The 25,807-nt window shown below is 41.2% G+C and overlaps 2 protein-coding genes across 6 annotated transcripts in view; one reads left to right on the plus strand and one right to left on the minus strand.

Moving 5' to 3' along the window:
* Positions 1-7,095: 7,095 nt before the first annotated feature.
* MRPL33 (mitochondrial ribosomal protein L33) lies at positions 7,096-15,787 on the plus strand. Its single transcript, XM_045549306.1, has 4 exons — positions 7,096-7,186; positions 8,080-8,098; positions 10,652-10,758; positions 15,482-15,787. The coding sequence occupies exons 1-4, from the start codon at positions 7,165-7,167 to the stop codon at positions 15,529-15,531; spliced, it is 198 nt and encodes a 65-aa protein (XP_045405262.1). The 5' UTR covers positions 7,096-7,164; the 3' UTR covers positions 15,532-15,787.
* Positions 15,788-17,357: 1,570 nt separating this feature from the next.
* Positions 17,358-25,807, minus strand: part of RBKS (ribokinase) — an 83,671-nt gene continuing 75,221 nt past the window's right edge. For 3 of the 5 annotated variants that reach the window (XM_045549305.1, XM_045549302.1, XM_045549304.1), the window contains one exon: positions 17,358-17,728. In XM_045549305.1, coding sequence (XP_045405261.1) covers positions 17,555-17,728 — 174 coding nt within the window. In that variant the 3' untranslated portion in view covers positions 17,358-17,554. Of the gene's footprint in view, positions 17,729-25,394; positions 25,518-25,807 lie in introns of all 5 variants that reach the window. The other 2 variants (XR_006734650.1, XR_006734651.1) reach the window with 2 other exon arrangements.

The raw sequence follows: 25,807 nt of genomic DNA on the forward strand, positions 1-25,807 counted from the left end.
TAGGAATGATCTGATGATCATCTGTGATGGTGGGCTCATCTGAAGTTATCATTACACAAGACCCAGAAAAGAAACTAAGGGCCAGGGGCTTGCCCAGGGTCATGTGGCTAGCAAAGGGTGGCATCAGGCCTCCAGCGCACGTGCAGTTCTCCCCACGCAGCTGCCCAGCCTCCCACCCACTGCAGGAATGCCTGTCCTTGACCAAGACCCAAAGCTTTTCCTCCGTCAGCCAAGAATTTCAGCCCATTACCTCTAAGCCTCCACACCCTCACAGGTGTTTTAATTTAGCACCCATAGATGCCATCCTCTCCCTACCCACGTCACGGACCCATTAAGCAGCACATTTAATTGGCTGACTTTCCCTGAAGACTGATCCTGTCAGCCTTTTGATGATGTTTGAGGCTCTTCTTGGGTCAGGTGTAGTGTGTGGGTGGGAAGGGTGTTGTCTGCTGGGCTTCCATTCGTCTTTCAGGAAGGCAGTTAAACTTCCTGCTTTTTCCGTCTGTTTCAGAACTTTTTCTTTCGCTAAGTATTCCACAGGCTTCTGGAATGTACATGAACACCTCCTCTCTTTGCTTACAGCTTCAAGACTTCCTCATTCTTTCAAATTGGTGGCTTTCTCCCCTCCCCTCCTTTACCACGCCAAGTGAGCTAAATGGACACACCTGGAACTTAGGGTGGACGACTGGGGTCTTAACTTGGAGTCCTTGCATCCCTAGCCCAGTATTTTTCAATCTTGGTGTCCAGTATAACCTTCTGGGGAGTTTAGAAAATCCGATGTCCAGACTGTACCCAGATAAATTAAATCAGAAACTTGGGGCAGGGGGCGGTGGGAAGCAGGCATGGATTGTTTATAAAGCTCCCCAGGTGATCCCATTGTAAAGCCAAGGTCGGGGACCACTGGAAAGACAGGAAAAATTGCTTGTGGATGGGCATATGTGCATTTTTCTGGAAACACTAAGCCATCGCTTTTAGGAGAGTCTCAAAGGGGTCTACGACACCATCCTCCTTCCTTCTGTCCCCCTCATAAAAGGCTCAGTGACTGGTTTAAGATAATAAATAAGCACAAAGAACTTGCCAATTGTTAAAGAAATACCAAATAAATGTGTTAACTAAATAGGCATTAACATGCAGACCATTGTTCCCAAGGGGAACTTTGGGGGTCTTTGGGTGGGATGGGAGAGTCATGACCTTTTCCCCAGTTAGCTGGAAAAATGGCATGATTTCAAGTTGCTGCAGCTACAGAAATCTGATCACATCACTTAAGTCTCGAGGCTTCCTGCCCACAGAACTAAGCCTAACTCCGAACTCTAACATCCTGGTTCTTCGTTGCCCAGCCCTAGTCATCCTTTCCAACTCACTTGCTCACTTGGTCCCACACCCTAGCCCCAGGAGGATGCTCCCTGTCCATTTTTTAAATACCTCTGCATATTTGCATCTACCCTTCCCGAAGTTCCTTCCACTCTGCATGTCTCAGGTGGACCTAGGAGGGGAGGTAGGATTGAAGAGATAGAGAAAGACTAGAGGCAGAGTCCCTGAGCACAGAAGGAGCTCAGTCCAGACTTGTTAAAAATGTGAGTGGGACAGCAACCTTGTGTTAGGAGTTCCTGCTTTGGGGAGGAGGGAGTGATATACAGAGTTTCCAAAGCCCTGGCCCTCAAGGGATTTAGACCCAGAAGGGGAGGCAGACCAGTGACCTGAGGCGTGCTGGGAAGCCTAATGGGTGCTTTGAGAGGGATCTGTGGAGGGCAGGGTGGGGAGGGATGGGTTAAAAAGCAGGATTTTCTCCTCCCTTCAGCACCCCCACCTCCCAAAGATGGTGCCCCTTCTCTGAGGACTATACCTGTTGCATTTGGGCTGCCAGGATGCTCTAATTTCCCTGCACTTTAATAAGGCACAGAGGGCTCATTATGTACATTCAGGTGAAAAGAAAACCTCCAAATCATGTATTATATCTGTATTAATAAATATTTTAATTAACACTTACTGACTGCCAATAATGTGTTAGGTATAAATAACAGGTGGATACAGCATGAACTAAAGAAGACTAGAAAGTCATTGCTTTCATTCAAGATTTAGAGAAACAGTTCATAAATATCTTTTTAAAAACAATTTCATACATTCTCCTGGATCCTAAAACTATGGAAAATGCATGGATACTTATTTTTTTGCCATTTAAATGTAAACATTAACACTGGTGCCTCCCACCTCAGGTTCATTCACTCTTCCATTCAACAGATATTTCATAGATGTGGCAGGCATTGTTCTAGGAACCAGGGATACAGCAGTGAGTGAATAAGACAAAGTTCCTGATCTTAAGAGGTTACATTCTGGTGAACAAAGACAGTAGGGAAATCAACAAGTACACAAGTCATATTAAATGGCAATAAGTACTATAGGAAGATGTAAAGCAGAGTAAGTCAAATAGGGAGTTGAAGGTGTGTGTGGAGTTCAAGAAGTTCAAGAAGTGCTATTTTACACTGATGAGGTGACATTTGAATGACAGGATTTACCTATGGGTATGAAAGAGGCAGCAAGTTGGCTCTGAGGTTTTTGACTTGAGCAACTAGAAAAATAGAATTGCCGCATACTGAGATGGGAGAAGCCTGGGGGTGGAGAGAGCAGAGCAAGTTTGGGAAATTGATTGTGGACACACAATGTTGAATACAGTTAAATATACAAACCTGGAGTACAAAGGAGAGGCTGAGACTGGAGATAATAAATGCAGAAGTGTCATCTGTAGACTATTTTTTCTTTTTTTTTTAATTTACTTTTATTGTCTTTATGCCTGCTAAACCTGTAGACTTTTTAAAACCAGGAGCCCAGGTGTGATCACTGAGGGAATGAATGTGGACTGAGAAGAAAGGAGGTCGAAGGCTGAGTCCTGGGTGTGCCTCCACCGAGAGGTGGGTGAGGGAAGCTAGAGAAAGAACTGTTGATGAGGTAGGGGGAGAGCCAAGAGAGTGGATGCCTGGACACCAAGTGAAGAGAGTGTTTCAAAGAGAGTGAGCAACTGTGTAAAATGATGCTGATGGATGCCAAGTAAACTGAGGGCTGAGAATTGACCACCAGATTTGGCAGGGTAGAGGCCACTGGGAGTCCTCATAAGAGTTTCTATGGAGAGAAGGAGGCAACATCTTGAGGACAGACTCTGAGAGAGAGACAGAGAGAGAGAGAGAGAGAGAGAGAGAGACAGAGAGACAGAGAGAGAGAGAGAGACTCTCTATAACCTTGGTCCTGAATTATTTCTGAAGTCCTGTTTCCTGTCTCTGAAGCAGCCCAGGTCCTGAGTGGTCTTCTTCTCTAGGCTGTTCCTGCTGCTGCTAAAGTAGTGACTACAGGGCTCTCTCCTGCCTAGGCTGGTCCTCTGCATGGTCAGGCAGTGTGTGTAGGAAGCTGCCTATAGTGGAAAGTATGGCAGGGGCTCCAAGGCCCTGTGGGTAGGGTTTGAAACCTTGAACTAGAATCCAGAGCCATGGGGCTGGAAGGGAATGTGGCCATTCCATAGTTAAGAGCTTCTGTGACCCCCTAGAGCCCAGGGTTCTGAAGACGTCTCTCAAGAGATATGACTTTATTTTACATTGCAAACTTCTGAGACATATTTCATTTGCACAAAGATTCCATGGTTTAAAATAAAGCTTAAAACCTACTAATCTAATCCAGTGGCCATGCATCAGATTGTGGCTTCTACATATCACCCCCCACAAAAAGGCACCAGAGCACCTTGGAGAAATAGCTGATCCCAAGTTTGGACCAGGGAAAGTACAAGGTTAACCTGAGAAAGCTTCTGACAGAAAGCAAGGAAGGGAATGTGACAAAAGAACGCTGGACCAGCTTGAGGGGCCATCAGAGGCCAAATTTGGGGAAATCTGAGCATCAAGAATAATGACTATGGATAATTATAAAGCAATGAGTAAAAATCCATTACAGTGACATTTTAAAAAATAAAGAAAATTAAAGAAAGGGGAAAACCCTTTTGGCCAGCATTGGAAATGACTCATGTCAATTTCTTACTCTGATTATTGGTAATTAAAGAGAAGAAATTAACATTTATGCTATCTTCTTAGGAGGAGCTCTAATTCAGTCTCAGTTGATGATAGAAAGCTCTTCTCTACAGAAGATATCTAGCTAATAAATGAACGAGTGACAGAAATTAGAAAATCACCATTGTGCACCCCCAAATGTAAATGGATGCTAAAACCATGGGGTGAAAATTTGTTTTGGAACAGGATAATCTCATATACCAAAGTATCACTCCATGGAAATGCAGAGAAAAAAAATATATACCTTTATGATGGAGAAATCTAGAGACCATCCAACTTAGCATTAGCAATGGGATAACTCGACATTCTGGGCCTCCAGATATGGTGCAATAGGAAATTGAGAGCATCATCTATGAAGTCCTCTTGTCAAAGATGTTTTAAGTGGAATCTACTTGAGCCTCTAAATCTACCTTCCATTTGATTAAAAGATTAAAAATCTACCTTCTGGTTTACATGAAAATGTAGGAGATAGAAGGACAAATAAAACAATACCATAAGAAAATAATCAGACAAATCCAGAATATGGAGCACTCCAGATGAAACTAGGTCAGTCTTTGAAAATTTAGTGTCATGAAGAAAAATAAGTGAGGATCTTTGTTTTAGATTGGAAAGAGATTAAAGATTTATGACAACTAAAGGTAATATATGAGCCTTGTTTGGATATTGGGTTTTTAAGAAACCAGATATAAAAGACAATTCAAATATGGACTAGATATTAGGAAAGTACCATTAATTTTTTAAAGAATGAAAATAGTATTGTAGGCCAGGTGTGGTGGCTCATGTCTATAATCCCAGGATTTTGGGCAGCCAAGGTGGAAGGATCGCTTGAGCCCAGGAGCTTGAGACTAGTCTGAGCAAAACAGCAAGACCCCATCTCTACAAAAAATAGAAAAAATTAGCTGGCATGGTGGTGTGTGCCTGTAGTCCCAGATACATGGGAGGCTGAGGCAGGAGGATCACTTGAACCCAGGAGTTTGAGGCTGCAGTGAGCTATGATGATGCCACTGCATTCCAGTCTGGGCAACAGACCAAGACCTTGTCTCAAAAAAACCAAAAAACAAGCAAAGAAACAAACAAAAAGAAAATAGTATTGCAGTTATTGTATAATGATCTTAATTCTTGAGAGATATATGCTAATGTTTTAGGGTTAAAGGATCGCAATGAGTGCAATTTACTCTCACACAGCTCACTTTATATATATATATGTATATTATATAGACACGCAAACACGTGTACACACATCAATATACATGGATAGCAAAATAACATTTGCTAAATTGGGTATATGGTTTGTTTATTGCACTATCCTTTCAACTTGTTTGAAATGTTTCTTTATAGAAAATTGGGGAGAAAAATACTGTACAAACTCTGGGCCTCACCCCTGGCATCTGGGTCTTTTAAAAGATCACAGGTGACTCTGATGCAGAGTCAGGGATGAGAGTCATTAGGTGAAAGTTTGTTGATCCAGTGCCCACATTGAGCATGAAATTGAGGCCTGAAAAGTTACAGTGACTTTCTAACAGACAGAACAAGGACTAAAATTCACGTTCCTTGACTTTCAGTCCTGTATTCTTTTCTTATAAATTCTTTTTTTTTTTTTTTGAGACAGAGTCTCGTTTTGTTGCCCGGGCTAGAGTGAGTGCCGTGGCGTCAGCCTTGCTCACAGCAACCTCAAACTCCTGGGCTTAAGCGATCCTACTGCCTCAGCCTCCTGAGTAGCTGGGACTACAGGCATGCGCCACCATGCCCGGCTAGTTTTTTCTATACATACTTTTAGTTGTCCAGATAATTTATTTCTATTTTTAGTAGAGAAGGGGTCTCGCTCAGGCCTCGAACTCCTGACCTCGAGTGATCCACCCGCCTCGGCCTCCCAGAGGGCTAGGATTACAGGCGTGAGCTACCGCGCCCAGACTTTTCTTATAAATTCTTTAAAGGAATTTCCGAGATAAGGAAACTTACCCTCTTGATCACCTGAAGTTTTTTTTTTTTTTTTTTTTTTTTGCCAGTAGCTGAACTGCTTAAAGAAGGGTTTGGGTGCTGGGAAGGTGCTCAGTTGTTGGAGTCAGGTTATGAGAAGGTGAATATCAAGAATTATTAATATTAGAGGGGGAGAAACTGTTATAGGTACTAAGGGCAAGGAGAGTCCTAATTTTAAAAATTGAATTGTACCAAACAGCTGAATTTTCTTTTAAATAATTTTATTACTTTTGGTGAGGATAATCCATGAGATTGAATCTTATTTCTCATGTCTGTAAGAGTTAATACATAAATGAAAATCGCAGATTAGAAAAAAATTCAAAAGTCTTGATCATTAGCTGGGAAATGAGGATACCAATGAGGTCCCTTTTATTGGAGGGGCCCAGTTTCCTTTCAGAGACATGAATTAACGATGGCAAGTGGTAGGTCTCAGTGTCTAGAGGGAAAGGCACGAGTCTTTGGAGTCAGGCAAAATCTGGGTTTAAATTCTGACTCTGTCACTTCCTAGTTTTGTGATATTAGGCAAGTTATGTGAGTGCTCCAAATCCCAGTTATTCGACTCCTTTTATCAGGCACTCTGCTAGGTGTCTGGATACAGAAGTTAACAAGATTAACAGAGCCCTGCCCTCCTAGAGACGCAACAGATAATTAAGGAATGCGGGAAACAGGTGGGGTTCCTAACTACAAAGAGACTGAGAGTGGGCCTTAACCTGGCGGAGATGGAGTTGGGTCCGCGGAGGCAACGTTTTAAGGCACTATGTTGGGGGCCTGATAAGCTAGAGCGGCCATAGTACAACATATAGTTCCTGAGACCATAATGCAGGTGGTTACGATTACTTAGTGAAACAAGTATGGAAGGCACCTCACGCTGACCCAGAAACAGGAGACACAGAGCCTGGGGCAGGAACTGAATGTTAGCAGTCCCTTCCCGAAGGGAAGGGGACTTCAACCTCCACTACGACAAATGCCAAACACACTCGCTGTGACAAAAGAAGAGAGCTAGACGATTTGCTGGTTCCAGGCGGAGGGCGTGGCTTCGGGCAACACCCGGATGTCCTCCTCCGGAACCGGCCCGTGCCCCGGAAGTAGTTGTTTGTTGGGGTACTTTGGGGCTGCTTACGGAGGTTGTTCAGGGACGGTCGCCATGTTCCTCTCTGCTGTCTTCTGTAAGTGGTGCTAGAGGCGGCGGCAGGGGCCACAGCGCGGGCGGGTAGCCGTGACAGGCAGGCCCCGGGATAATGGCGGGGTTGGGTTTGCGAACCGGCCGGGAAGGTGTAGCTGCGGACTTCTCAGGCCTTTGGGACTACAGCGTCCGTTATGCCCCGCGGCGCGCCTCACCGCGCGGGCCTGTGGGCTTCTGTGGGTCTGAGGTGTTTGGCTTCTGTTGCGGATCCCACAGATTGTTTGGTCTGGTCAGGAGTCGTGGGGTGCTTTCTTCCAGCCCTTCATAGGGTGTGTAAGCAGAATCACTGGACGTCCGAGCTGGGAAGGAGCTCAGAATTTCTAGTCCACCCATTTCTAACTCTAAAGTTGAGGAAACCGCTCCCGAGAGGGGCAGTGAATTGCCAGAGATACTACAGCTGGGCAGTGAAAGAAGCCGTCTGGCTCCTGAATCAGTGCTCTTCCTTGCACCTGGCTGGCTTCCCGGTTAGATTTAGTTTCCTTTATCCACCTGAAGCGATGGTTGTTGCAGTTTGGAAAGATTAACTTGTCAAACAAGAGGTTTGTTCTAGTGCAAATATTTGCACCTTAGAAGAGGAAAAAACGGAGCATATATTTACGAACGTGTAGAATGATTTAAAAGGTAGCCAGTCCAAGTGAAATGAGATTGGCAAGTTATTACATTCAGAATTGTCTTGGTCTGATTGGATCTTTTTATCTTATATAAAATTCTAACGGATTCCCCAATATCGAGGGAATAATTACTTGACAACTCATGGCATACTTCATGAGTTAAATATTTTTGGATATTATTGACATTTATATGAACTTTGCATAAGAATAATAATAAATTTATATTTTTATTTTCTCTTCCATCCTTTCCTGTCTACAAAAAAAGTTGCCAAGAGCAAGTCAAAGTAAGTATTTTTCTTTTTTAAAATTTGTTTGTGTTAGATTTCTTAGACTGTTTCCAATACATACATCCTTATATTAAACTGTTTGGCTTTGATTTCCTAAAAGTTGGTCTGAAGATGACTTCATTGATTATTTTGTCTCTATGAACTCTTTCAAAAAATATTTTCCCTCCTACCCAACTGAGCTACCTCAGTGAGCATCCAAATACTTTGCTTAAAGGAACCCTTGCTGTCTTTTCTTGTACAAGGATTTTTGAGCTTACTGTCTTGTTACTAAACCAACCATTAGGCTGTGCTCTATTTGGACTACCACCATATTTCTGTTTCCTCAAATTGAGGACCAGGGGCCATTTGTCTGGAGCTCGCTGCAGGAATCCAGCAAAACAAGCTGTGATGTGATTAAATCATAGAGGCTGTTTTAATGAGTTTTGTAATCCTTTGCATTCATGGTATAAGCATTTCAAAAATAGCAAAGATTAAAGATTCCCTGCTATATCAGAGAGACTAGAAACACCAAATTGGTATTTCAAAATAAATTTTGTGGACAATAATTGAAGATTTTCAGTGTTAAAAATAGGAAAATTTTAAAGCAGCCTTTGCTTACAACCGAAAGACATCAAAAAGCCCTTTAAAACTAGAGTTTTTTTGGATTAAAATTAATGAAAAACATGGATGTTAGTGCTTTCTTCTCTAATATCTTTTAGCCATTCATGTAGCTTTTCCCACAATCCAGTTATTTATGTCAGAATTTTCCACCCCCAGGTTCTGTAGGAATCCCATGCCTTTGGTTTCTGTAGAGGTATTCCCTGCCTCTCAGCCTCTCATGTGCTTTGTGACATTTGTCATACATATCTTGCCTTACAGACCTCGCATATAACTCACTTTCTGAACTACTGTATGCTGTTAGCTACTAGAGGACACAGACACAGCCTTATAGTTTTGTATTTCCCGTGGTGCTTTCCACAGAGTAAGCACTTAATAGATATTTGTTGAATCTTTGTTGAATGAATAATTATTGCCTATCTTAATTCACAAATATTTTATGTCTCTTATGAGGCACTGTGTTGAATATTGAAATCAATGCAATGATGTGTAATATAGTTACTTCAAATTTGTTTTGGAATTACGTGAGGAATAAATAACATGGTCTCCGTGGGGGAGACAGGACACACGAAAAAATAACAAACAGTAAAGGTATTCAAAGGCCCGGTAAGGCAAACATGGATTTTATACTTTGGATGACTGTAACTTAAATGAAATGTGAAGGGGCACAAGGTTTTGCACATTCGCGATCTGAAAGTTTCAGTCCCTTTATATTTTCCCTTCCTGATTGTACCCTTATCACTCCACGCCCCGGAAGAGAGGGCTTTTCTGAGACAGCCATCTTTACAATTTCCTGACTAGCCAGCTGTGGTTACCAGTATTTTGTATTTTCTCCCTTCTAACTTCTGCTCTTCATGAGAAGTGGGTGTCTGAGGTTAGTGCCACCATGTGGCTTGATTGTTTGGGTTATGTCATGACCAAGCAACTCTGTGTAACAGAACAAACACTTGAGATTCAAAAGCATTAAAATTGTGTTTTATGGAAAATGTGGGTTGTCTTAGAACTGAGCCTTCTTAGGGCCAAGTAATGTCCCACAACTGATACTAACTACTCTACGAAGTTCTCAAAGTATGCCATCCCCCCGTGAATGATTTTAGTCTATTTCTTCAGCTTGTAACAGCTTACCTTTTTTTTTTTTTTTTTTTTGAGATAGGGGTCTCATTCTGTCACCCAGGCTGTAGTGCAGTGGTGCTAAAGTAGCTCACTGCAATCTCAACCTCCTGGGGTCAAGCTATTCCCTTGTCTCAGCCTTGGGAGTAGCTGGGACTATAGGCATGTGTCACCATGCCCAGCTAATTTTTTTTTTTTTTTTAGTTTTTTGTAGAGACAGGGTCTTGCTATGTTGCCCAGGCTAACAGCTCTCTCTTTTTTTTTTTTTTTTTTTTATTTCAGCTCATCATGGGGATACATAAGTTTAGGTCATATACATTGTCCATGTCCTGCCCATCCCCCCGAGTCAGAGTCCCAAGCGCGTCCGTTCTCATTCTCCAGACAGTGCACCTGGCACTCATCATGTAGTCATACCTCCATCCCCTCCCCCCCCACCTCCCCGGGTCTGCACCTTCAAGCATGACCATTCCCCAGAGGGTGTGCAACGCACTCGTCATGTAGGCATACACCCATCCCCTCCCCCCAGCCCCCATCCCAGTCTGATATCCAATTGGTATCCTTCCCCGATGTACATTTAGGTGATGATCAGGGAAACCAGTTTTCTGGTGAGTACATGTGATGCTTGTTTTTCCATTCTTTGGATACTTCACTTAGTATAATGGGTTCCAGCTCTCTCCAGGAGAACCAAAGAGATGTCGTATCATCGTTATTTCTTATAGCTGAGTAGTACTCCATGGTATACATATACCACAGTTTACTAATCCATTCATGGATTGATGGGCACTTGGGTTGTTTCCACATCTTTGCGATTGTGAATTGTAACAGCTCTCTTTTTAATCTTAGAAACATTCTGGTGAGGATGATAAGCCAAGCTGGGACAAATTTTGCTTTCAACACCAAGAGAAGCCGCTTACGGGAGAAATTGACTCTTTTGCATTATGATCCAATTGGTAAGATTCAGAGGATATACTCCCTGATCGATTCAAATGCTTTCAAGGCCCCTTGCTCCCTTTCCAGACTGAACATCTGAACATCTCTGGCAGTTCTGTAGCCTCTTTGACACTGTAGCATTCAGCAAATATGTGTTGAATATTTATTATGATGCTGTTTACTATCCTAGTATGGCATACACTAGGACACAGTTTAAGTTCCTGTGGTCTTGGCACTTACAGTTTGGTTTGAGAGAGAGAAAAAATAACAAATTATGATAAGTGCTATGAGAGAAACAGGATGCTGATATGTAGGATGAAGTTGGGGAAGGGGTGGGAGAGTTACTTCAGATATGATAAATTAGGGAAGGTCTCTCTAGGAGAGGATAATCAAAGACCCGAAGGTGAGAAACCAGTCAATAGGTTGTAGGGTTCTGGAAACAGAGAAGTGTCTTGAGATGGGGAGAGTATGGTCTCCTAGGATCATCTGTCTGACAGTGGTGAGTCAGTGAAAGGAGTATGGTGTCTGTCTATTAGTGCAAGAGAGTAGGAAATTTGATTTGTCATTTTGTGCCATCCACCAAAATGCCATAATAAATGCTAACTTTAAATGGTTTCAGTAGATAGAAGTATTTCTCTAAAAGAGACAAGTGTTTCCAAGGTTAGATTGTCTGCTCACACACAAAAAAATAGAGTCAGCACCTGATTACTGTTGGTAGAAGCCTATCCTATTATTGGATTTTTTTTTTTGTTACCTAGTCCTGAATCCAGATGTTTCTGGATTTTACTTGCAAATTTATGCAAAAAGAAACTAGCAAACAAATTTTTTATTTTAGAGCTCTGGCTGTTCATTTCATCTTTGTGCTGTTTGTATATTAATTTATATTAATTGCTTCTTAATAAGATAAGGGCTGCCAGGCACAGTGGCTCAGACCTGTAATCCCAGCTACTTAGGAGTTAAGGCAGGACAATTGCTTGAGCTCAGGAGTTTGAGGCTGCAGTGGGCTATGGTGATGCCATTACACTCTAGCTTGGGTGACAGAGTGAGACTCTGTCTTGTAAAACAAACAAACAAAAAAGTAAAAAAAAAATGGTCTGTAATAACATGAGAAGGCGTTTTTAAAAGGCTCTGAGAAGCACAGTTGTCAGCTTAAAATTTCTTGAGTTCCCTTCTTTAACAGAAATAAAATTCTCTGCTGTTTTTATGTTGTTCAAATTTCTGGTTATTCATTATCATAATGAAAAGGGAATTCGGGGTTTGTGCCTGATGATTAGAAGGCTGAATTTCAGGATGACTCCTCATATGGTGGAAAAATAATTATGTTTGATATTGGAATGATAAGGTATTGGATTGGTGTGTTTTTTCTTTCCTGTGATTTCTTTGCGTCAGCTGGTGAAAACTCAGATGAACTTTACAATAAAGTAATTGTTTTTTTTTAACTCTTTTAGAGTTTATTTTTAGAAATTTGTACAACACTGATAAATGTTGATTGTGCAACCTAGGATATTTTAAGTATGAAAATGTATTGGAATTTTCATCCTTAGTATGGGGAGGTATTAGGAACTTAATGTGTCAGTTTGATTTTAAGTTTTGAGATTAGGAAAGGCTACATGTATAAACAGTTCTGATCATAAATTCAGAGTGGGAGAAAAGGTTCATATATAAATTTCAGACAGATGATTCAAGCTTTTCTGATAAGGAATGGTCTGAGCTTTCAGAGCACAACTTTGTCATTTCTGAAGAAGAGAATGTTCTGGGATAGCAAACTGTGTGGCTTTCTGCCCACCTACTGAATGCCTTGCAGGCTTTCATGATGAAGATGTTTGCCTTGGGGCCTACCCCCCGTTGCCCAGGGTACCAAATAGCTTGGCGGTTCTCCCACCGTATTTTATTGCAGCAAGTAAATTGTTGTTTGAAGACAATGTTTTGTGGGTCTGCTTTATGAAGGAAATCAGGTAAGGAAACATGGAAAAACTGCCTCTTATTTGAGCATTTCATAGTACAGTTTATGGCAAGAATCAATCACTTATGCCTGTGTCTTTTCAAACTCCTTTTCCTCATATAAAACTTGATGCTAATTTCCCAGGAGGAAGGATTAAAGGCTAAGGCATAAACTTATTAAACTTTGTTAAATATTTAAAGGTTTATCATAAAGAGAATGAAAACTTGTCAGTTTTAATTCCTTGGATGACTAAATAAGACAATATATACTTTAATTGAAGCAGAATAGATTTTGGTTAGATGTAGGGAAAGAACTTGACAGATTCATTCTTCTATGAATTAAACAGCAAATATTTTGACATAAAATTAATTTATGTTTATGATTGTGGGTAGCAATGTGTCATTTCAGCTCAGCTAACATGTACTGAGTGCTCACTGTGTGTCTGGCAACAACCCTGGGAAGGAGTTGGAGTTCTCTCTCTCACAGGAAAGGAAACTGAGGGTGGAGTATTTTGAGAAATTTGCCCAGAGACACAGCTGATAGATGGTGGAGTTAAGGTTTGAACCCAACCTTTCTCACTCCAAGTCCCAGTTCTTTCTATTACATGGAGCCAACTTAATCTTCCTAAAACTTTTTTTTTTTTTTTTTAAATCAAGGCCTGTCCCTGTGGTCAGCCTAGCATTCAAGGCCATGGATACCCACTGTCATTCCTACTTCTTACCACCATTCCTCTACATGAGATGCCCATTCCTGTTTAGTTGACCAAATGCTGCTCCTTTGTCAGGGCCCAAACTTTTTACCCTCTCTATGAGATCTTTTATCACCATTCCTGTCCCCTTTGATCTTTAGGTTCCTATGGGGTTTTATTGGACATTCTTATGGACACCTCATGATGTACTGAAGGGTTAAATTAGGGACTCTCCTTACACTTTTGTCAACTCCACATTGCCTAGCACAGTTCTGTGGACTTAAATATTCTTTGAATTAAATGAATGAATGCAGTGAATCAAAGGATTTTCCTGAATAAGGCCTTGCTCTACAAATCTTAATCAGTTACTCCTGGTTGGGGTTATTTAAATAGACTCCTGATTGCTTATCAGTGAGACAGGTTTCCTTTTTTGTTAATACCTAGTTTTTCATTCTGTGTAGAAAACCATGGGGGAAATATTTCTTGCAATTAATAACATTGATAGGAAACTATTTTGGTTCTTTACTACCATCTTGTAATGCATTGTCTGCCTTGGAATCTTAGGAGGATCAATGCTACTTATTTTTTAGATGATTTAAAGTGTGTTAAAAGTATCCCTTATGTATGATGTAGTATATATATTTTATTTTTACTAATATTATAGGTAAAATTCTGCTGAGTGGTTAATGGTTTTTAAAGCTGCCCATCAGAATTGTTTGAGGAGTTTAAAAAAATTTACACTTCCAGCCCAACTCTAGCTCTGTTAAACCAGGATTAGGGTAGGGGTGGAGGTGAGAATTAGCTTATTTATAATAGCTTTTTTTTTTTTTTTTTGAGACAGAGTCTCGCTCTGTTGCCCAGGTTGGAGTGAGTGCCATGGCATCAGCCTAGCTCACAGCAACCTCAAACCCCTGGGCTTAAGTGATCCTACTGCCTCAGCCTCCCAAGTAGCTGGGACTACAGGCATGTGCCACCATGCCCAGCTAATTTTTTCTCTATATATTTTTAGTTGGCCAAATCATCTCTTTGTATTTTTAGTAGAGACGGGATCTCTTGCTCAGGCTGGTCTTGAACTCCTGACCTCGAGCGATCCACCCGCCTTGGCCTCCCAGAGTGCTAGGATTACAGGTGTGAGCCACCTCGCCCGGCCTATAATAGCTTTTAAATAAGCTAATTCTTAATCATACAGAGCTTGGGAATCTGAGTATCTATATTGATTGTAGAAGAAGAAAAAACAAAGCTAACATCTCTTTGTATGTCTTTGTATGGTAGGGACCAGTGAGGAGTTAGTCATAGTACTTTGAGTTCCTGGATCTTCCGCGCCCGCACGCGTTTGTGTGTGTGTGTGTGTGTGTGTGTGTGTGTGTGTGTGTGTGTTTTAACAAAGAGGAATTAGGTGGGGTGGGTGTGTGTGAGAGAGAGAGGTTGGAAGTTAATGGACTGCTATAGGGTATTATAGGACCTATGAAAGCCTTATATCACCCAGTATCTAGTCTCCAGTCTTTCATCAAGGCAGATAGTACTTTTGTTCTGGTTTTGTTTCAGAGAGCTGCACTCTGTAATATTTACAACAGTGAGATTTTGGTTGTAATATTCTATAACCAAACTAAAAAAATCTATATTTAAGTGTATTAAACCATCTCTGGAAAGTAGGGGTTTAATGTGTATTTATTTACTCTTTCAGCCAAGCTGCCTTTTCTTACGTGGTCTGCTCAGTTCTTGCTGGTCTTTTTCTGGAGTCCAGCTCCTACCTAGTCTGTCCTTGCTTACCTCCTATGAGTGCTCATTAACTGGGTGAAGACACTGAGTGTTTTCCATTTTTGTCCTCAATTTTGTTTTTCAATGTGAATATTTCACATTGCTTGAAATTTGACCTTGTGGGTTGCTAAGGATGCCACTGATTGGCTGGTGGCCCTTCCCATTTTCTCCAGTCTTCTCTGGCCTCTGGGATGGAGAAACTGAGTTTGCAAATAGGCTACATCGTCATGTCAAAGGAATAGTATAAATAAACTAAGAGAAAGGAAAGGGCTCATGGTCTGATATGTATTTTTTAATAAAAATGATGATGATATGTTAAAATTTTCTGCTACAATTCTTTTTTCTCCCCCTATAGTAAAACAAAGAGTGCTCTTCGTGGAACAGAAAAAAATACGCTCCCTTTAAACAATGGATTGAAAATGAATTTGATTTATAAATGAGAAGACTAAGGGCGGGGATACTGATTCAAAAGTCTTGCAGTGTGTAATAAAAGAAGAGGAAATGGCACGGAATCACTGCCTCCTGTGATTTGAAGGCCATTGTGAAGGAAAACAATGCAGTGAAAGAAAGTTCTTTATATTAGGACAGATATCATTGCATCACATTTATTTATCTTTCTGGATATTTTTGTAGCCCTTAATAAAAAATTTAAAATAGCCTATGCTATTGTCTCTTAATGATGTTTTTACCCACTATTTGAATTTTTAAAAATCAACCTCATTACTAACAAAATAATCATTGTTTCATGTACTAAAAGAAAATTTTCCATAATGACACTTATGCAAGAGTTTCCAGCCTACTCCTCCTTGTACTTCATAGAAAAAGGCAGAGTAACACTTCAGAGTGATCATGAAGAAACTCCTGTGTAATAACAGAGATGGCAAATGTCAGCAAGAATGATAAGAGGTAAGCCTCATAACAAAAGAAACCAGTAGAACTTCTGTTTCTGATTTGTGCTTATATAATTAGGGAAAATGCTATTGGTCCATATTCTCAAACTCAGGTCACCAAAGCAGTATCTAGGATTTTCTAGGGCAGCCAAAGCAGACCCCAGGGCCCCATCCACTTCCCAGTCCTCAGATTGAGGTGGGCTCCAGGCTGAGAGGCCCTCTTCTGTGGGCAGAGTGGAGGCCTGCCGTGGAAAGGCTGTGGCCAGGGATGCTGCCATCTGTGCTCACCCCCTAGATTTTTCTTTTTTTTTTAAATAAGAGAAACTATAGTGTATTTCCATAAAGGCACTGCCACAGAGGCACAGTGGTACTACATAGCTAACTGGCTTGGAAATTCCATGGATAATCCCTAGTGTTCAGATAAGGACCTCCTCCCTACCCATATTCATATACTTTCTCAGGCTTTTGTTTCCTACGTTTTCAAAATTGTCCAGTTTTCTCCTTTATATGTTACATTTCTGGTTGAAAGTAAGAAGGATCACTTACATTTTAACCAGCTCTGCCAGTTCACTTCCTACCCTATTTAAAGCATTTGTGTAGGAGAATGATAAAGAGTGGCCACAAGCATTAAGAAACCAGTGCTGTCCCAAAATATTAAATACTAGGTGTTCCTTCCCCATGGCCCAGTCTGTGTCTCTGGAAGAAATGTAAGAGTCAGCTTGCTGGCAATGGAATTAGATATGGACGGTTGTTCAGTCTTAGGGGCTTGTGGCATTATAGTCAATCAGCTATTTTATGGTATCTTGTTAAAGCTCTGTTTCAAAGCAGTAATAGGTGAGATCTTGGCTATTTTTAGGCTGAAATGGTAACCAGTAGTCTTGGGTTACAAGAAAAATATTTCGCGTGATCCTAGCTAAGCTAGTGTAAAGGGTCTGTGACATACATGGGTTGCTTTTTTTTTTTTTTAATCCGGTTTAACAAATGACTTGTCTGTTCAGCCCATGGGCTGAATGTGGCCCACAGGTGGTGTTAACCTTTTTCCTTTTTAAAAAATCAGTTGCTGATACATAATATTGAAAGATTTCAATAAATATCCAAACTTCTGGCTTTACTTGCAAAACCAAAAGTTTTGACAACACTAAGCTAAAGCTGAATATCAGCTGCCTCTCAGAAAGTGCTTGAAACGTCCAATTCATATGTCCCCTTCCCTTATTTAATATTCTCTGCTCTGGCTCTAGTCACTGTTGTCTACAGTTCTGCTGTGTGGTACACATAGTGCATTATCAATTTATTGGCCATTGAGTTTGCTGGTCCCTGATAGTGATAGTGTTTGTACAAATCTTGGTTGTGGAATCTTTAATTGGCTCTTGCAAATGCATGAAAAGCAAAGAGATCATCATCATAAATCAGTGAAAGCATGAGGATGACTTTCAGTAAATGAACATAAAATTTGCAAAGAAAGGAGAAGAGGACATTTTCTAGTAAGTGTTAGGAGTGGCCACTCCCAAGTACCAGGTATATTTTGGGGTTAATAGCAATCAAAATAGAGTAAGTGGAAGGTCTTTTTTGTATGGATAAGATGACTGTGTTCCTGCAGCCTGGACACTGACTGCTGCGATGAAATTGGATCTCTTGAGCATTTCTTCCAAGGGCAAATTTGGATAATAAGCCAGGTAGAAGGCCAAAGCTCCCACGAAGCTGTCACCAGCACCCTATAATTAAAAACAGTGTGGAAATAAGCATGTAGTCAATCTGTTGCCCAAACTTTATATTTTAAAAATATTTAAATAAACTTATTTTAGGATAGTTTTAGATTTACAGAAAAGGTACAAGAATAGTACATAGTTTTTTCCATATATCCCATACCCAATTTTGTTACTATCTTACTGTGGTACATTTATCACAACTAATGAAATTATATTGATGTATTATTAACTGAACTCCATACATTATCGGATTTGACTAGTTTTTGCTTAATGTCCTTTTTCTATTCCAGTGTCCTATCTAGGATACCACATTACATTTAGTTGTCATGTTTCCTTAGACTCCTGCAGGCTATGACAGTTTTTTAGACATACTTTGTTTTTGATCATTTTGATAGTTCTGAGGAGGACTGGTAAGGTATTTTGCAACATGTACCTCAATTAGAATTTGTCTCTTTTTCTAATGGTTAGACTGTGGTTATGGTTTTTGGGAGGAAGACCACAGAAGTGAGGTGTCATTCTTATCAAGGGTACATACTGTCAACTTGACTTACCACTGATGACATCAACCTTGATCGCCTGGCTAAAGGAGTCTTTGCCAGGTTTCTCCTCTGTAAAGTTACTTTGCTCCCTCTTTTCATATTGTACTCTTTAGAAGCAAGTCACTAAGTGTATTCCACTCTTAAGGGATGGGGAATTATGCTCTGAAGTTATGCTCTATCTCCTTGAGGGTGGAGTATCTACATAAATTATTTGCAATTCCTCTGTATAGATTTGTCTCTTTTCCCCCATTTATTCAATCACTTATATAAGTACGAACTCATGGATAGTTATTCTTTGGTCCATAATCCAACACTATATTATGTTGTTGCTCAAATTGTTCCAGCTTTGGCCATAGGGAGCTTTTTCAGTTGGCTCTGTGTCCCTTTGATATATCTCCACTGTTTTGTTTTGGAGAACTTTCTGGCATTACAAGATGCTCCAGGCTCATCTTGTATATTCCCTGCCCTAGCCCTAGAATTAGCAATTTCTCATTAAAAATGCATGCAGAAAGAGGTGACAGCCAGATGTTATTTTCAAACTAAATACAGGGACATACCCGGTTTCTTTCCATCTCTGAAGTTCCAAAGGTCCAAGTTGGTGAAGACCAATGGAGGGACCACGGAAATAGCACCATAAGAAAATCTGTGGACCTCTGCCTTCAGACAGGGTGATACCTATTCGTGCGTTTGTCTAACAAATGTGTTCAGAACAATTTAAATGTGATTGTACAATCTCACTTGAAAAATCATTCTGATATTCAACAGCTTTCAGGGTCATCTTCCAGTTTTTCCCAGTTTGCTGGTTCCTTAGACCCAAGAGCTTTCATAACAAATCTTGAAGCTATCCCTGAGCCTTTACAAAGAGCCTTGGCATGCAAGACTTTTGCGGTTGCAGTTGATGTATGTAATGGGCTATGTGCCTAGCACAGGGATGGGTGCGAGAAAATGGCTAAAATCCATTGTGGATTAAGTCCTGAATAGCGTGGCAGAGTTTATAAATGCTTTTGGATTTTGAGAAAGAATTTGAAGAAAGCCTCCCTGAAGGAGGGAGTCCTTATAGAGTGAGCCAGCTTTATCAAAGACGTGGGAGCAGGAAGGACAGTGAGCTTATGATACAGTGAATGGCTTTGAGGAGAATGAAGTTTCCCCCTGTTTACACAGATAAAGCCATCAATATTAAACTTGCCAAGGAGTCAGAGTAATTCAGGTGTTAATTCAACACTTTCTTCTTCCCATAAATGTTTTCTGAGTGCCTAAAATGTGTCAGGTACTATGCTAGGTGCTTTGCAATGTTTATCTGTCTTTCTTGGAGGATGCAGTGGAGAAAGAGACAGACCTGGCTCCTTCCTTCCTTCAGTTTACAGCATGGCAGTGTGACATAAGAAAAGTCTGAAACAGGGGAGTTAATGAGCTCAGTGGATGGTGTATTATGAAAATATGGAAAATGCTGCAAGATAGGAAGAGTTATGGCAAGGTCAATATAAAAAAATCAATTGTATTTCTATATACTAGCAATGAATGATAACTCAAAATGATCAAAACAATGCCATTTACAATAGCATAAAATATGAACTATTTAGGGTAAATTTAACTGAGTGTGGGCAAGATTTGTATATCCTTGCTATGTGAAAGAGAAATTAAAGAAAACATAAATAAATGGTAAGAGATTCATGGATTGGAAAACTCAATATTGTTAAGATGTCAATTCTCCTCAAACTGATCTATAGATTAGTGCAATTCCAATAAAAATCCCAGCTGGCAATTGAAAATTAGCAAATTAAAGCCACAATGACATACCACCCTAACCCTGTCAGAATGGCCATTTTTAAAAAGTCAAAAAACAATAGATGTTGGCATGTATGCAGTGAAAGGGAATGCTTATTCACTGTTGGTGGGAATGTAATTAGTATGACATCTATGGATAACAGTATGGAGATTCCTTGAAGAACTAAAAGTAGACCTACTGTTCGATCCAGCAATCACACTACTGGAGATCTACCCAAAGGAAAAGCAGTCATTATATCAAAAAGACACATGCACTGGAATGTTTATCATAGCACAGTTCACAATTGCAAAAATACGGAATCAACCTAAGCCCAACAACTGATAAGAAAATGTGTGGGGTTGTGTATATGTACATATACACATATATAGGTGTGTATTGTATATACACACACATACATACATATATACCATTGGAATACTACTCAGGCAAAAAAAAGAAGAATGAAATAATGTCTTTCACAACAACTTGAACGGAACTGGAAGCCATAATCCTAAGTGAAGTATCCAGGAACGGAAAAACAAATACTGCATGTAATCACTTATAAGTGGGAGCTGACCGATGGTTATACATGGTCACACAGAGTGGTATAAGGGACATTGGAGACTCAAAAGGGAGGAGAGTGGAAAGAGGGGGAAGGGTCAAAGACTACCTGTCAGGTATAATGTACACTACTTGGGTGATGGGTACACTAAAAGTCCTGACTTCATCACTATACAATTCATCCATGTAACAAAAAACCACTTGCACTCTCTAATCCATTGAAATAAAAAAATAAAATTTTAAACAATGAAAATACCAAGTGGAAGTTTCTTATAATGTTAAACACATACTTATATAACTCAGCTGTTTTATTCCTAGGTATTATCCAAAAGAAATGAAAATACATATCCACATAAAGACTTATATGTGAATGTTTATAGCAGCATTATTTATAATCACTTAAACCTGAAAACGATCCAAATGTCCTTGAACTGATGAATGGATGAACAAACTGTGGTACATCCAAATAAGGCAATGCTACTTGGCAATAAAAAGCGTTAAAAGGAAGGAACTTGTGATACAACAACATGGATGAATCTCGAAAGCATTGTGGTAAGTGAAAGAAACCAGGCAGAAAAGACAACATGTCATACTGTATGATTTCTGTGGTGGTTAATTTTATGTGTTAGTGTGACTGGGTTGAAGGATGCCCAGATAACTGGTGAAACATTATTTCTGGGTATGTCTGTGAGGGTGTTTCTGGAAGAGATTGATATTTGAATTAGTAGACTGAGTAAGGAAAATCTGGCCTCACCAGTGTGGGTGGACATCATTCAATCTGTTGAAGGCTTGGATAGAACAAAAAGGTTGGGGAAGGGCAAAGTCTCTCTCTCTGTCTCTTTCCTTGAGCTGGGATATCTATATTCTCCCCTGTCCCCTTCCCCCACCAACTGGTTCTCAGGCCTTTGGCCTTGGACTAAACTGTACCACTGGCCTTGCTGGTTCTCCAGCTTTACAGACAACATACCATGGCCCTTCTTGGCCTCCATGATGGCATGTGCTACTTCCCATAATTAATCTCCTCTTATATATATCCTGTTGGTTCTGTTTCTCTGGTGAACCCTGAATAATACAATTTAATTTATATGATATTCTAGAAAAAGCAAAAATACAGCAGCAGAAAGCAGGCCAGGGGCTAGAGAATATTGACTGCAAAGGGGCCACATACGGAACTTTCTGGGGTGATAGAAATATTCTATATTATGATTATAGTCGTGGTTGAATGACTGTATACATTTGTCAAAGCTCATTGAATCATACACTTAAAATGGGTAAAATCTTACTGTATAAAATTATATCTCAATACAGCTGATATTTTTAAAAAGTGGGTGGGGTGGAGGATAATGTATATTGAGTTATACAGGCAGGTCAGGTTCCTTGACAGCTATTTCCTAGGCTTACTATTGATTTACTCCAAAATGCATGGTTGAGATAATTATTGAGACTGTGGGCCAGTCATGATGTCTGCAACTTACTCTCAAATGTTTCATCCAAAAGAGTATATCTATGTATTTTGAGAGATAGCAAAGAAACAGATTTGCAAATATGGCAAAATGCTAATATTGGTTAAACTAGGTGAAGAACATATGGGAGTACTGCAACTTTTCTGTAAGTTTTACTTTTTTTTTTTGAGACGGAGACTCACTCTGGTGCCTGGGCTAGAGTGCCGTGGTGTCAGCTTAGCTCACAGCAAACAAACTCCTAGGCCCAAGCAATCCTTCTGCCTCAGCCTCCCGAGTAGCTGGGACTACAGGCATGTGCCACCATGCCTGGCTAATTTTTTCTATATATTTTTAGTTGTCCAGCTAATTTCTTTCTATTTTTTCAGTAGAGATGGGGGTCTCGCTCTTGCTCAGGCTGGTCTCGAACTCCTGAGTTCTAACGATCCGCCCGCCTCGGCCTCCCAGAGTGTTAGGATTACAGGCATGAACCACTGCGACCGGCCTGAGTTTTACTTTTTTAAAATAAAAAATAAAAAAATTTTATTAAAGAAGTTTTTAAAATCAACATCGGTCACTCTGTGAATTTGCAAATGGGCGAATTTCTGCCTCTGAATGATTTCTCTGTTCTTTCTAATTAAGAGGACATCTGCTACAAGTTGGGGTGAACTGAATTGAGAGAAGCTCCTCCCTACATTTTGGGAATACCCTATCTCATCCAGGCTTGGTGGCACAAGGCTGTAGTCCTACCCAGGACTAGGCAGTGATACCCCTGAAAGTTGAGGAGACTGGGAGGAACTCATTTCCTGACTGTGGTGGTGACTGCAGAACACTGAGGCCTAGGATGTTAGTGGCAGTGCCGCTGTGATGGCATCCAGTGCCCCCATGCCAGGACCATAGCTGGTTTCTTTTGTTTTCAACCAGGAACCTTGACTGAGGTAATCCCCATGTGTCACACTCTTAGGAGAGGTCAGAAATTTTATCTGTGTCTTTCCCTGGTGACTTCCCAGCTATACAATCCCTTAGAAGTAGCATGTGCTCCATTAATATTTGTTGATAGACCAACTCTCATTGCCCTTGTCCCTACCTTCTCACCAGAGGGTTCCATATTTTTCTTCACAAAGGGTAGCAGTTGGGCCACTGAGTCCAAAAACACAAAGAATCAAGGCAGCCCCTGGCTGACGGGGAGGTCAAAGACATGAGGGCCAGTCTGAAAGTCACATTACATCCGACAGTGGAAAAGCTCTTTGAAATTTAAGCATGAAAGGAGTGGAAAAGCTGAACACTTTGTGTATAGGGGCAATCTGAAAACTCTTCAGGGCAGAGACCACTTCTCTGTCCCCTGTCTCTCCCACTGCCTTGCCCCAAGCTTTGAGTTGATCTGACCTATTGGTCCTAGTTCTATCATGTCCTTCCCCTCCTGTGATCTCTTCCAAGGTGGCCAGATAGCCCTTGCTGAACTACATGTGACTTTCTTTTGTGTTAGTGAAAATGGAGGTTAGGTTGCCACGGCCCAGAGTTACTTGATATTCTTTCTCATTGTTGAATCTATTTATACCACAAAGCTTTCAAGTGCCAATAAATTACTTGGGTGTTGATTCACATCTTCAGTATAACTATTTTTATACACTGGTATGATTTTTTTTTTAATGGAAAGTGCTTTAAAAGTGGAAGCTGTATTGTATCACTGTGATTTTCCTGTAACTAAAGTACTTTCCAATCAATCATTCTTGGAATAATGGAATAGTTCTCATTGATACAACATGATGGTTTTAACCTTTTACTGAAAATTATTTTTGTGCCAAAAGGGGTGATGGCATAATTCATCTTCCTTCAATAATATACCCATGTGGCTACTATTCATTGCCTTCTCACAGTGATTTCCTCTTAAGGAAGAGCAGCTCTTACAGAGCAGATGTGGCATTCTGAAACCCCTGCCTTCCTGAGAGGGCCTTTACGCTCCTGGGTTCTGAGAAGTTCTGGGCTGTGGTACCCATGGAGGCTGCTGGAGAACCAGTGAAGTGAAAGGACAGCGACAGATGCCCCTGGAACACCTGAGCCTTTCAGTGGGGTAGGAGGTGGGGTCGAGGACTTAGCTGGTGGGGTGGGGATGGCACTCATGACCCCAAGGGGAGAGTCTGAGAGGCGGAGCTCCTAAGGACAGCACCCTAGAGCTGGGGTGTGGGTTGGGGTGGGCAGCCTCTGCTGCCAGGACCTGAGGCAGTGCTGCCACAGCGTGATGTTTTCTCATGTCTCTTCCAGACCATTCTCTCTGTCCAACTGCCCCCTTCCCCTTTCCTTCCCATTGCCCCTTGCTTGCCTGGGGCCCTTGACTGTGAACATGGGTCTGCTTCCTCACTAAACTCACTTGGCTCGTGTCCCAGTCTCAGGGCTCTGTTCTCCGGTGAGAGACAGGAGCACACTGATAAACCCTGTGGAGCTGGCGGTAAACGCTTGAAAATGGCAGAAGGTGCCGCCTCAGCAGAGCACAGCTATGTGTTTGTCTCAGTCCAAGTCATCTGCATTAGCTCTTGCTCCTAAGGGTCTGCTCAGAGTTGGGCTTTCTGCTGGGTGCTTTGCAATAGTCTTTATTTGTCACAGAACTGTGTGGAGGTAGGCACAGTTGGGGCTGCGGCGTGTGGTTAGGCAAAGTGGCACTGCACAGGAGGACCTGGCTGGGGGGCAAGTGTGAGCCTTTGGGCCATGCTCAGTTCCCAGGCTGTGCGCCTGCCCAGAGGGTGCCTTCTTCTGATTTGCACAAAGTGCCACAGAGGCCAGCAGCAACTCTGGGTGATCCCTAACTTACGAGGAGGACATTGGGATTCAAGGAGGTTAAATAACTTGGCCAATGTACCGAAGAGGTGGTAAATGGCAGTTAAGACTTGTACCAAGGTCATCTGTGTGGGAACCCGGCAGCAGACCAGGTGGAGAAGCTGTTTTAGTGGAAAGAGACTGGGCTTCTGGCTACTGCTCAAATTTTCTCATTTCCCCATGGAAATGTAGTGATGAAGGACGATAGGAGGAGAGAGCAAAGAGCATGAATCTCCAGTGATGTTCCTTTGTGTGGGGTCCCACTCTCCTCTGTGTGGTTGGGCAGGAGCAAAGACAATGGGAAGTAGAGTTGTCCTGGGGAGGTGATGGAGGAAGAATAAGGGTACAGAGGAATCAAAGGTTTCAGGAAGGAAAGAAAGAACACTTTAGATGAACAACCAGAGAGTCCAACCTAGGTAAGGCAGAGAGGTCAGGAGGGGGTCAACAGGCCAGGAGAAAATGCAGGGAACTAAGTGAAGTGAGAACAGTGTAGGAGAAGAGGTGAGAGGGCTGTGTGGTCAGAGAGTAAGATGGAGGTTTATGACCACAGAACTTACCAATGTCCTGGAAGTCATCATGGGAGTGGAGAGCAGTGGAGTGGAGGTGAAGAGTCACTGGAGTTGAGGGCATTTAGGACTAGGAAACTTGGTAATGGTTCATTCTCATGACACTGAAGTCATCTATGTGATAGCAGCATTGAGGTGGAGAGAAAAATGGTGAAGACTGAAACAGGATCCGCACCTTCACCTCCCACAAAAATCAACTCATGGTGAATGACAGACTTAAACCTAAGGCGTGAAACTATAAGAAGTTTATTTTGTTGAAGAAACTCTTACAGACATTGGCTTAGGCAAAGAATTTATGAATAAGACCCCAAAGGCAATCACAGCGACAACAAGAATAAATCGGACCTGATCAAATTAAAAAGCTTCTGCACAGCCAAAGAAACTCTTATGAGAGCAAACAGACA

The sequence above is a fragment of the Lemur catta genome, chromosome 4, assembly GCF_020740605.2.
Source record: "Lemur catta isolate mLemCat1 chromosome 4, mLemCat1.pri, whole genome shotgun sequence".
Taxonomy (NCBI): Eukaryota; Metazoa; Chordata; class Mammalia; order Primates; family Lemuridae; genus Lemur; species Lemur catta.